The following is an 11,641-nucleotide window of genomic DNA, read 5'->3' on the forward strand; positions in this document are numbered from 1 at the left end:
CCCGCCGCCGCCTCCAGCGCCCCCACCGCGCCCTCCCTCTCACACTCGCGCGCGCACACACACTCACACACACACCCGCCACCCCGGGCGCGCCGGCGCTGCCGGCGAGCGGCGGCGAGCAGGACTTGAAGTGGGTGTTCTTCCCCACTCCCCACCCCCGACGCGTCGCCCCCAACCCCCGCCCCGGTCGCCTTCCCCCTCCCTCTCGCTCCTACGCAAATAAGAACTCGCCGATTCCCCTCCAGCCGTTTTGATTTCGGGCATCTCCGAAAGATAATTGGGAAGGGTTTCCAGAAGGTGGGAAATGTCACCTGATTCACACTGAACTTTTAAAAGCTCCCCACCCCCAAGGAGCCGCGCACACCCTCGCTCGCGGCCGCCCTCCCACAGCCCCACACACTGGGAGACCGCCCACCGCAAACCGCGGAGACCCCCGTCTAGATTTAAAGCGCGGCTGCGCCCGGCTTCTGACGTCCATTGAATCGCGCGGGCGGCCGGCGGCGAGCGCGGGGCTGCGCCAGGATCGCTGCGCCCTCCGCCGCTGGCCTCTGCGACGCGCGCCGCTCTTCCGAGCCACCCGCCGCCGCGCCGGCTCCCCGCGCCGCAGCGCTCCTCGCCCCGCGCCTGCCCCCAGGATGGTCCGCGCAAGGCACCAGCCGGGTGGGCTTTGCCTCCTGCTGCTACTGCTCTGCCAGTTCATGGAGGACCGCAGTGCCCAGGGTAAGCGAGGGGGGATGAGCTGGGGAGGCTCGGCTGAGAGCAGAGGGTCGACTTTTCTGTGGTCTCCACTTGGTCTGTTCTGAGCAACGCTGCTCTCGGAAGATGTTGGACCAACTTGGGGACTCCGGGATGGAGAGGAGTGGGAAAATTGTGGGCAAAGACACTTCAGGACTGGAAACGGAGTTTGGAGCTCGGTTATCTTGAAAAAGGAAAGGGAGCGAGCTGGGGTCTTAGTAGTTAGGGTTAGATGCTCTGGCAGATCTAAAGTTCTGGCCATGATAACTTTAGATGTGATCTCCTCAGTTTGGCTCTGAAGAAGGAGAACAAGTATCAGTAGTAGCCTGGAGATTTCAGTCGACCCATTTGCAGTCTCATCTCTCTCCCTGCCACATCTTTCGGATACTTAAAAAAAAAAAGAAAGAAAAAGAAAAAAGAAAGAAAGAAAAGAAAACCTGGGGGGTTGGGGGACAGATACTGAATTTCTTTGGTGACTGGGGGACGTAGTTTCAGAAACTTTGCCCAAACTTGGAAATGTGGGTGCTGAAAATTTTGAAGGGAATTAGCTTTCTGCCTAGTGGATGCTTCTTCCAACCCCATCCCCCATACTCGCAAAAAAAAAAAAAAGAAAAAAGAAAAGCCAAATTATTACCCCAAAGTGCTTTGAGCACTTTGAGTTTTTTTCCCCTCTGCTTCATTCTTCTTTCTGACTCTTAGCTTTCTGTAAAACAGTGAGCAGCCCATAACTGACTTAAATTCTGAAATGGGTTAAGAGCAAATTTCTGAAGCTTGCCTTTTAAAAATAGATTTGTTTATTTTCAATTAGTCTTTGGGCAGAATGTTTAAAATAATAATAGCAGCTTGCGATCCAATGATTGTTAAAGTCTTATTGGTGATTAATGAGAAGTCTTACCGACCCAAATGCGAACATTAAAAAGGGGGAAGAGGGAGAAATCACTTGCAAATACTTCTTGCTAGGTATGAGATAGGTACATATAACCGTGAAATGGTAGGAAGCCTCCTCCCCCACCCCCCTTAAGGCATTACTTTCCCTGCTTCAGCGTTAACATTTTAAGTATGTTGTAAACTGCCCTCCTGGGCACTGCCCCTCGCCGTCTGCAAGTCTCTGCGCTGGGTTGCCCGCCTTTAGGGGAGAGGCTTTGCCTGGTGCCCGGACGTAGGCGCGGAGGAAAGCAGCCCTCGGAGATTTCGAAAGATCGCGGTGGCCGCGGGCGTGCTCGGGTCTGGCAGATTGCAAAACGGGCCCGTCGGGCGGGCTGCGCCTGGAGGCCGCGCGGGGTAGCTCCGGGCTGGGCCGGGTTGCTTTTTGCTTTCATTTTTCAGAAGTGCCTTTTGCTTGATCTGTTTCTCTCTCTCTCTTTCTTTCTTTTCTTTCTTTCTCTCTCTCTTTCTTTCCTTTCTTCCTTTCTTTCTCTTTCTTTTTTTCTCTTTCCTTCTCTCTCTCTCCGCCCCCATCTCTCTCCTCTCCTCTCCTCTCTCTCATTCTCTTACTTTCTTAACCCCTGTCACAAATAATTCCTGTACCGCCTACATGAAACCAACATGTAAAAACATACGTCGCATCCTGTTTTTGTCAGGTTCTTTAATCTGCTCTTCGAGTCTCTGCAGGTTATGAAATGGGACGAATAAAAGTAAACAGTCTAGTAAAAGTCAGTGCAAGCTGCACGTGTTGTGTCTGGGTCACTGGTAACTGACATTGATATGGCTGGGGCGCCCTGTCTTCTCCCTTTCTCCCTCCCTCCCTCTCGCCCACCTCCCATCTCTGTGATCAGGGCTTCCCCCACCCCCCCGCTTCTTTATCCACCCTTCCACCCCTTTCGATTTATTTCCTACTTTTCTCCGGCGTCTCTCTCACTTCCCCTCCTCCACGCTCACCCCCTCCCCATCCCCGCCAGGTCTCCTTCGCTCGCCACCTCGCTCTCCCTGCCTTGCTACCGCTCACTGCTCACTGCTCACTCACCCACCTCCCCACCCCGTCTCTTCACAGCTGGGAACTGCTGGCTCCGTCAAGCGAAGAACGGCCGCTGCCAGGTCCTGTACAAGACCGAACTGAGCAAGGAGGAGTGCTGCAGCACCGGCCGTCTGAGCACCTCATGGACCGAGGAGGACGTGAATGACAACACACTCTTCAAGTGGATGATTTTCAACGGGGGAGCCCCCAACTGCATCCCCTGTAAAGGTAGGACTCCTTCTTCCCGACTTCCAGGCCCTCAGTAGAGGGCGTCTTACCCTTAGCTTCCCCACTACCTGACTGGGGTTTGGGAGTAGGAGAGCTTTGTTCGTGGGCTTCCCCTTTCTGTCCCTTGCCCTGGTAAGCCGTGCAGACTCGAATTCTGCCTGTTACAGGCTGTAGGTAAAACACCCCAGACTTCTTAGCCAAGTGTGGTGGTGAAGCCCACCAACCTGTGCCCCTTGATGAGAGAAATCTGGGTTTGGGGCACAACCGAAGGTCCGCACTCTTTCATCAACTCCCAATCTTCTAGGAGAGAGCCTGGGGCCCCTCCAGCGCAAACTCAGGGCTGCATGATTGCGCAAGGCACCCGAAGCCCTCCTGGCTGACCTGCAGACTGCCTGGCTCTGGTTTTAATCCATGCCTGTTTCCAACTCACAGAAACGTGTGAGAACGTGGACTGTGGACCTGGGAAAAAATGCCGAATGAACAAGAAGAACAAACCCCGCTGCGTCTGCGCCCCGGATTGTTCCAACATCACCTGGAAGGGTCCAGTCTGCGGGCTGGACGGGAAAACCTACCGCAATGAATGTGCACTCCTAAAGGCAAGATGTAAAGAGCAGCCAGAACTGGAAGTCCAGTACCAAGGCAGATGTAAAAGTAGGTCCTACCCTGTTGAGCAAGACTGGATCTGTCCCCTCCTCCAGCTTTGTACCTAAAGTAGACCCTCTAGGAGACCTCTGGGGGATGGTGTAGTCCACAGTAAGAGCCTGATAATAATAATACTGAAACCAAAAAGGAGTCCTTTTCTAACTTCTAGAGACTCATTAAGAACACTGAGGGGACCAACCTAGAGTCATAGATTCTCTCTTGGAAACTACAGGGCTCCCAAAATTGCCTTTTGAAAGCTGGATGCTTCAGTGTCATGATTGCCTTGGTAACTTCAAGTGCTCGCTCCCTAAGCACTAGAAGGTACCTATTCATGTGTGTTTCCTTCTTTGTTCCAGAGACTTGTCGGGATGTTTTCTGTCCAGGCAGCTCCACATGTGTGGTGGACCAGACCAATAATGCCTACTGTGTGACCTGTAATCGGATTTGCCCAGAGCCCACTTCCTCTGAGCAATATCTCTGTGGGAATGATGGAGTCACCTACTCCAGTGCCTGCCACCTGAGAAAGGCTACCTGCCTGCTGGGCAGATCTATTGGATTAGCCTATGAGGGAAAGTGTATCAGTAGGTATTCCGGATTGAGGAAGGAAAAAGAGAAAACAGGCTAGTTCTAGTATTAAACTGTGGGGTTAACAAATAAGTAAGCCCAAGGCATCCCAAAACACCATAGGGAGAAATATGCTGCAATTTGGGGTCTGTTATGACCACAGCATTCCTCATGGAAACCGTTGTCTTCTGGAGGCATTGACACATATATTCAAATGCCAGCAGGAAGCAAGAAACAGTATTCCATCTTAGAAAACTTAGAACTCACTCAATTTTACACATTTTTTTAAGTGCCAGACTTGCTGGAAGCGAAAAATAATTACTTAGCAGTTCCAGAAATCTGTTATCAGATTCTAGTAATTAATGGAATTCTTTCATTTGTAAAAGATCCCACTTGTGGGAAATAATAAGATACATATTTAACTTGAGAATATTGTAAAATTCTGTTCTAAAAAAAATACTATTTTAATGCACTAATGTAGTATGTAAGAAACTGCAGAGGTTTTGTGTGTGTGTATGTGTGTATGCATTTGAGTTTCAGTTTTATTATCCAGCATTTTTGCTTAATATCTCCATTACCCCCATTAGTAATAAGACATAAATTATGTTTATATTTATTGATAGAGGACTAGAGAAAGGGAGAAAAGGGGGATATGGGGAAATCAGTTTACTCATCACAGATGTATTATATCCTAGAAGCAAAGTCCTGTGAAGATATCCAGTGCACTGGTGGGAAAAAATGTTTATGGGATTTCAAGGTTGGGAGAGGCCGGTGTTCCCTCTGTGATGAGCTGTGCCCTGACAGTAAGTCGGATGAGCCTGTCTGTGCCAGTGACAATGCCACTTATGCCAGTGAGTGTGCCATGAAGGAAGCTGCCTGCTCCTCAGGTGTGCTGCTGGAAGTAAAGCACTCCGGATCTTGCAACTGTAAGTGTGATTTTTAACCTTGCTGCCATTTAAGGCTTTCCCAGGCAATCCCTAGGGAATGGACACTTACAAAGCACGCAGATCTCCCACATAAATTCATTTCTGTTCAAATTAGGAAGCTGCTAAGTATCACCAGCAATTCAATAATCCACAGAAAAATTCTCTGCAATGTTTCTTGGCTTTTAGGATTTATCCGGTGATCATCAATGGGGTTGCCTCTAAAAATCTATTTCCAGTTGTTTTCCCCTATTTCTTGTGCTTTGGTAGTATGCTTTGCTGTTTGCTTTATTAACATTTGAATCTAAACTAACTGCTTCAAAAGTTTTTTGTTTTTTTTTTTTTTTCCAAAGACAGCTTCATATTATCATACATGGGCTGCTGCTTTTTGCAGTTGCCTCTACTAACTCTGAATTAAGGACCCAAAGCAGTTATACCTAGAACACAAGAGCGCTTTTTATCTAATTTCAGGAATCTGCCCGTAAAACCTGAGCCATTGATTCTTCAGAACTTTCTGCAGTTTTTGACTTCATAGATTATGCTTTAAATTTTTTTTTAACTTATTGCATAACAGCAGATGCCAAAAACAAAAAAAGCATCTCACTGCAAGTCACATAAAAATGCAACGCTGTAATATGGCTGTATCAGAGGGCTTTGAAAACATACACTGAGCTGCTTCTGCGCTGTTGTTGTCCGTATTTAAACAACAGCTCCCCTGTATTCCCCCATCTAGCCATTTCGGAAGACACCGAGGAAGAGGAGGAAGATGAAGACCAGGACTACAGCTTTCCTATATCTTCTATTCTAGAGTGGTAAACTCTCTACAAGTGTTCAGTGTTGACATAGCCTTTGGGCAAAGAAAAAGAAAAAAGAAAAAAAAGAAAAATATATTGTCCATACTGTAAATAAGTGTATGCTTATTTATTTGGGGGGAAAACTATACATTAAAGGACCTTTGTCCTAAAGCTCTCTCCCAGGCCACCTTGTTACTCATTGGACACGGAGAGGCATTCATTGTGAGGTCTACTGGATGAGGCCCATAGTTGAGACTTGTAGACATTTATTTATACTGTGTCATGTTTTATAATTTATACATAAAATGTCTGGTTGACTGTATACCTTGTTTTTGAAGAAATTTATTCGTGAAAGGAAGAGCAGTTGTTATTTATTGTGAGGTCTCTTGCTTGTAAAGTAAAAGCTTTTTTTCCTTGTAAACCATTTAAGTCCATTCCTTACTATTCACTCATCTGTCTCCCTTCATTTCACTGTTAGACTCTTTTCCACTTTCAACAAACTTGCATGTCAGTTTCTGTCATGTTTATTTATTGGATTCTCTGCTGCCTGATCTGTACATACATGATCCCTCGGGTTTTGTTTACAAGGAACCTTGACTGACCAAAAGGCATTATAACTCTTACTCAAATACAAGGTACAGAGGATAAGCATCTTTGAGGAAACTCCTACTTCAGTTCTTTTGTTATGATGAAGACATTTGTGAGAGAGGAGATGATTAGAATTCTAGTAATGTACTTTTAATATGTTACAGATACAAAGAAATGATGTGGGTGTCAGGAGACTAAAGGATAGTGAAGGCTACACATTCAACCTTTTGTTAGGTGTTTCCTTTAAGCTAGTCAGCTGTACCTTTTAAATTAGTTCTTTTTCAACCAATGTGTCACTAAAAGTTTTATCAAAGCTTTATCAGTTCAAGTTTCTTGCTTTTCATAATACTTTTTTCGATGCAATTTTATATTTTCAAACATGGCAAGTTAAAATATAAATTCATTTAAATATATAGTTTTGTACTTTTCTACCATGTAAATGTGCAATGTATATAAAAATTATAATGTGTATTTGTAAATAAATGATGAGTGAAAAAATAAAAAATTTTAAAAAGCCAATGGTTTCAATTCCTGATGATGCAAAAGAAGTTATTTGGACTTTTGAGTAAAAATGTGTATGATACCCTTGCTGAGGAATGTAGCTATCTCTGAAATTACATGACCAGGGCAGTAGAAGCTCCAGAGTGAGGTTAGTTATAGATCACTTCACTGGAGTTTGAAAGATAAAGGGATCTGAGGTCTAGAAACCCCACTGTAAGCGTAGCATATACCTGTCACTAACCAGAGAAGGAACAGACTGTAGATGTGGGTTCTTTCCTGCAATATACCAAGGCTAATATTTCCTCTTTAAAAGCACCATCATTTTAGCTGTCCTTGTTGCAAGCTCATCACCATAGCCAGGGACACCCTTTATCTTACTTTCCTATAAATACAGTGCAGTTTCAGTCTTCTAAAACACAACACACATCACAAGGAAAGGTGATAACAGACATAATATTTGACAAGCACATTCTAGAAATCAGAATGTCAGCTGCAGAAGTAGGCATTACAGTGTTGGAATGTTAGGGACTTGATGAGGTGGGAATGGGGTAGAGGTGAATTTCCACGATGATACCCATGGTTTATGGGGATCAAATAATGTCATTCATTGTAAGAGAAAATGTATCAATATTTCACAATTTAGACACTATTAGAGCTTCAGAATGGTGTTTAGGACATCAGTCAATGGTCCCTGTAATACATGCGAAAACATAACTAGATCATAAGCATAAGTTTCCAATTCATTGTGTGCTACATATTCAAAGCCTAAATATATTAAAAATATCAAAGAAGTACAAGATGCAAGCCTCAGACTGGCATTTGGGCCATCATTCAGTAGTACCTATAATATGTTGTAATGCATAAGAATACATAACTAGATCATCAACACAAGTTTCCAATTCAATTCCAATTCCAATTATGTACTTACATATTCAAAGCCGAATTATATTAAAAATATCAGAAATTTAAGATGTAAAGTATCAGGACTATGGGAGGGAAAGAGCAAAGTATAGTCAATATTGCCAACATTGCTAAACAATAATAAACATATCATTTCCTTCAAACACCATGACCCGGTTCTTCTTAAAAGTGTATCCCTTTTGTGAAAAGCCTCTTTAATATGAATAGTCATTCAAAATTGTTGCCAGAGACTGTTGGCTCTCAACTGTGGCCACCTAATGAGAAATTTGGTGGAGGTAGAGGAACCCCTTCAGTAGACAGTTTGTATAATGATTAGGGCCCTGTTGGATCTTACTACCTTTCAGCCCTGTGTTCCCAAAAAGGGAAAGAGAGGTGCAGAAAACAAACAGGCTGCCATTAACTGCAAGAAGACAAGCGTCGTAACTTCTCCAGTGTAGATTAGCTACTGGCTTGCCACTAGAGAGAGGCTCTCGGGAAGGGAAAGAGGGACAGGCAGATATAGTTTCACAGCCCTTCCTGGAGTTGATTTGTTGCTTGATCCCGGGATGCTACAGATGCTTTAAAGCTGCCGTTGACGATCAGAGTAAAAACGTCAAATTTAACAGGCACCGATGTGTGTCTTGGCAAGGGGAAGTGATAAAATCAACAGCTTGCCTTTTAAAAAACATCCAGATTATTTATTTAAAATTTTTATTCCAAATTTGTCAGCATCAATCATTCCTCTTAAACACTAGACAGTATCTCATTTTCCTCCTTGGAGTTTTCCACTTTTCCAGTCACCTAGTATTACACTTATTAGTACCAAAAAAATAGAAATCGCTTTTAAAATTAAAAGTAGATTAATATATTTAGACTGTTGTTAGAATTTCAACTATGGCCCAAAAAAAGTCTAATTCACATGCATATAGTGTAATTAATAGAATGGAAATACAAAATATAAATTAATAATAAAAGATCTGTCAGAAACCGAATTTAAACTAAAATGTTTATATACTACAAGGGATATGATTCCTCAAGTATAACAAAAATAAAGTCTGGCTAATTAAAGTTACTCTCAAATGGGATAGCTAAATGCAGGACCCGACCTTTGATCAGATCTTGTTCCTAAGGAAAATAATGCTGTAAATAACAATACTGGGCCAATTGATAAAATCAGAATACTGTCCAAAGATTGAAATGTTGCCTCAATGTTAAATCTACTAAAATTTGATTACTGTATTGTGGTTATGTGAGAGAATACTATTTGACTCAGGAAATACACACTAAAATATTTTGGAAAAAGGGCCACAATGTATAAAACTTACTCTTAAATGACTTCGAAAAATAATTATAGGTTTTATTATTTTTTTCACATGCATGCAAAGAGGGAGTACATGAATGATAAAGGAAATGGAATAAAATGTTAACAATAAGCAAATCTGAATAAAAGTTATAGGCTGTTTTTAGCACTATCTTTATTTTTGCAACTTTCCTATGAGTTTGAAAATATTGCATATCCAAATAAAAAGCTAATGCTTTTTTTTAAAAAAGTCATTCTCAGGAAGGAGAGATGCACAGCAAACTGCTTCTCCCCATTATCTGGGAAAAGAATGAACTATCGGAGTCATTTAAAAAATGGTTTTGTATGATCAAAAGACTGGAAAACAATTCCAGTGACTTTAGCAAGGCTGCTTGGGGAATTCACATGTGCAATGAAAGAATTCCTAACACTTAAACCATGCCCAAACTGAGAAACAGCCTTTTCTATAATGATCTTTAAATTTGGAGTGATTAGTACCTTCACTGTAACACTCCAAACACCCAACACCCTCATTCTCCCCACTGCTTGCTATATATTATTTGACAAGCAGTTTAATCCCTATGTACTTCAGTTTCCTCATCTATGTAACCACAACAATGAAAGTCTCTCTCTCATTACAATGTTGCGAGGATTAAAAGAGATATAACGTGTAAAGTGCTTAGATTTGTGCCTGGCACTTAAAAAACAGTCAGAAAATAAGTGTCCCCTAATATTATAATAACTACGATTAATTAGGGCCGGGTGCGGTGGCTCAAGTCTGTAATCCCAGCACTTTGGGAGGCCGAGACGGGCGGATCACGAGGTCAGGAGATCTAGACCATCCTGGCTAACACAGTGAAACCCTGTCTCTACTAAAAAAAAAAAAAAAAATACAAAAAACTAGCCGAGCGAGGTGGCGGGCGCCTGTAGTCCCAGCTACTCGGGAGGCTGAGGCAGGAGAACGGCGTAAACCCGGGAGGCGGAGCTTGCAGTGAGCTGAGATCCGGCCACTGCACTCCAGCCTGGGCGACAGAGCGAGACTCCGTCTCAAAAAAAAAAAAAAAAAAAAACTACGATTAATTAAAGAAAAAAGGTGGTATAATAACTCGTCAATCAAACCTTACCTTGAAAATACAATGAATGAGAGGAACTTCTTCTGTAGACAGTTTGCATAGTGATAAGTAAGCCCCAGTTCCCTGATGCTCCAAAGGCAGTCAGAATACCCATGCCTCTGGTAGGGCTTCAGGGAAGCCCTGTTCCCCCAGAGTCTCCTGGGCAGAATTCTCACATATAACATACATCAACATATAACATGTATCAATCGAGACCAGAAGCCCAAGCGTAAGTCATTTTTTAAATGGAAGATAAACATACTTTAAAGTATTTAATCCATGTTAATATTTAGCAAAACTTCATGAAGTTCTATGTGGTATGGCAAGTGTACCTTTCAAAATAAAAGGTTTAGATATATTATTTCCCATGAAATTTAGAAAAAATTCACTCACCCTCTGAAATTTTCAAAGTCACAAAAATGTGTCTTTTGTCCTTTCATTCACACTCCCAGCACAATTCCTGGCAGAAAAATAAATTAAATCAGTCTTCTTTAATTTCGATACAATTTCCTGTAGGAGGACTATAGACCCCTAAAGATAATAATAGGATAAACTATTCCCAAACTGTCAAAAATCCGAGTATAAATTGTGCAGTTGTCAGATATGAAATAACGCATACATTATACAATTAATAAACTTGTTTATTAGAGTTTTCAAAACCTGGGTCCTAAGAGTAACATGTTTCCCTTCAGAGCAACCACACAATTCTTCTTCAGTCAAAAGCTGTCACGTAAATAGACACCAGGCATGCCTGCCCTACGTAGTCAGTGGACCTGCCCAGACATGTCCAAATCCCAGCTTCTATTTTGCTGGAATCCCCCCATGAGTACTGGATGGTTCCTGGGGTTTGCCATCCTTAGACCTCAGATATCTTGGCTGGTATCATCAAGATTCCTGTGGCAGAGTCCTTCAGACACATACTCTTTGGATTAGACCAAGTGTAGTTCTGGCAGTGCTGTGTCATTTTTCTATTTTAAGAAAATGGCCAGGGAACCAACTGGCAATGTTGGGAGCCAGATATACTCCCACCAAATATCTCTTGTACTCATTCCCCAAGGACTCAGGTCTCTGTCTAAAGAGCAAGTATAAACTTTTCTTAAGAATATTGGGTCCTAAGAAGTTAGAGGCAAAAGTCACAATCCTGGTGAGAAAGAGGGGGCTCTACATTGATTACAGTTTGGAAGAAAAAGATCTTGATAGATCTCTATCTTTTTCAGCACCAAAAAAAAAAAAAAAGAAAGAAAGAAAGAAAGAAAAAAAAACACCTATGGGATGATAATGGTCATGTATAACCCATAAGCAATGATAACAACAAAAGACCGAGGTGAAGACCAGTCTCTATAGTATCTGGAGATTGCTGTGGGCTTAGGGTTCAATGACAGCAGGTTGCAGAGGGGTTA

The 11,641-nt window shown here is 42.8% G+C and overlaps 1 protein-coding gene across 11 annotated transcripts; it reads left to right on the forward strand.

The window, feature by feature from the left end:
* Window positions 1–469: 469 nt before the first annotated feature.
* FST (follistatin) lies at window positions 470–6,947 on the forward strand. Of its 11 annotated transcripts, none has more exons than XM_045393702.2 (6): window positions 470–720; window positions 2,726–2,917; window positions 3,350–3,568; window positions 3,916–4,179; window positions 4,819–5,049; window positions 5,780–6,947. In XM_045393702.2, exons 1-6 carry the CDS (start codon window positions 636–638, stop codon window positions 5,860–5,862), a joined length of 1,074 nt encoding a protein of 357 aa, XP_045249637.1. In that variant the 5' UTR covers window positions 470–635; the 3' UTR covers window positions 5,863–6,947. The 11 variants fall into 11 exon arrangements, with proteins under 11 accessions (XP_045249637.1, XP_005556942.1, XP_005556939.1 ...); XM_005556885.4 differs by having other exon boundaries at window positions 3,916–4,140; window positions 5,518–6,947; XM_005556882.4 differs by having other exon boundaries at window positions 3,916–4,140.
* The last annotated feature ends 4,694 nt before the right edge of the window (window positions 6,948–11,641 follow it).

The sequence above is a fragment of the Macaca fascicularis genome, chromosome 6 (assembly GCF_037993035.2).
Source record: "Macaca fascicularis isolate 582-1 chromosome 6, T2T-MFA8v1.1".
Classification (NCBI taxonomy): Eukaryota; Metazoa; Chordata; class Mammalia; order Primates; family Cercopithecidae; genus Macaca; species Macaca fascicularis.

Excerpts from the sequence above, each read along its gene's own strand:
- FST (XM_045393702.2), top strand. The coding sequence starts at position 636 with ATGGTCCGCGCAAGGCACCAGCCGGGTGGGCTTTGCCTCCTGCTGCTA. Across the intron at positions 4,180-4,818 it reads GAAGGAAAAAGAGAAAACAG|AAGCAAAGTCCTGTGAAGAT; the intron begins GCTAGTTCTAGT and ends ATTATATCCTAG. Across the intron at positions 5,050-5,779 it reads GCACTCCGGATCTTGCAACT|CCATTTCGGAAGACACCGAG; the intron begins GTAAGTGTGATT and ends TCCCCCATCTAG.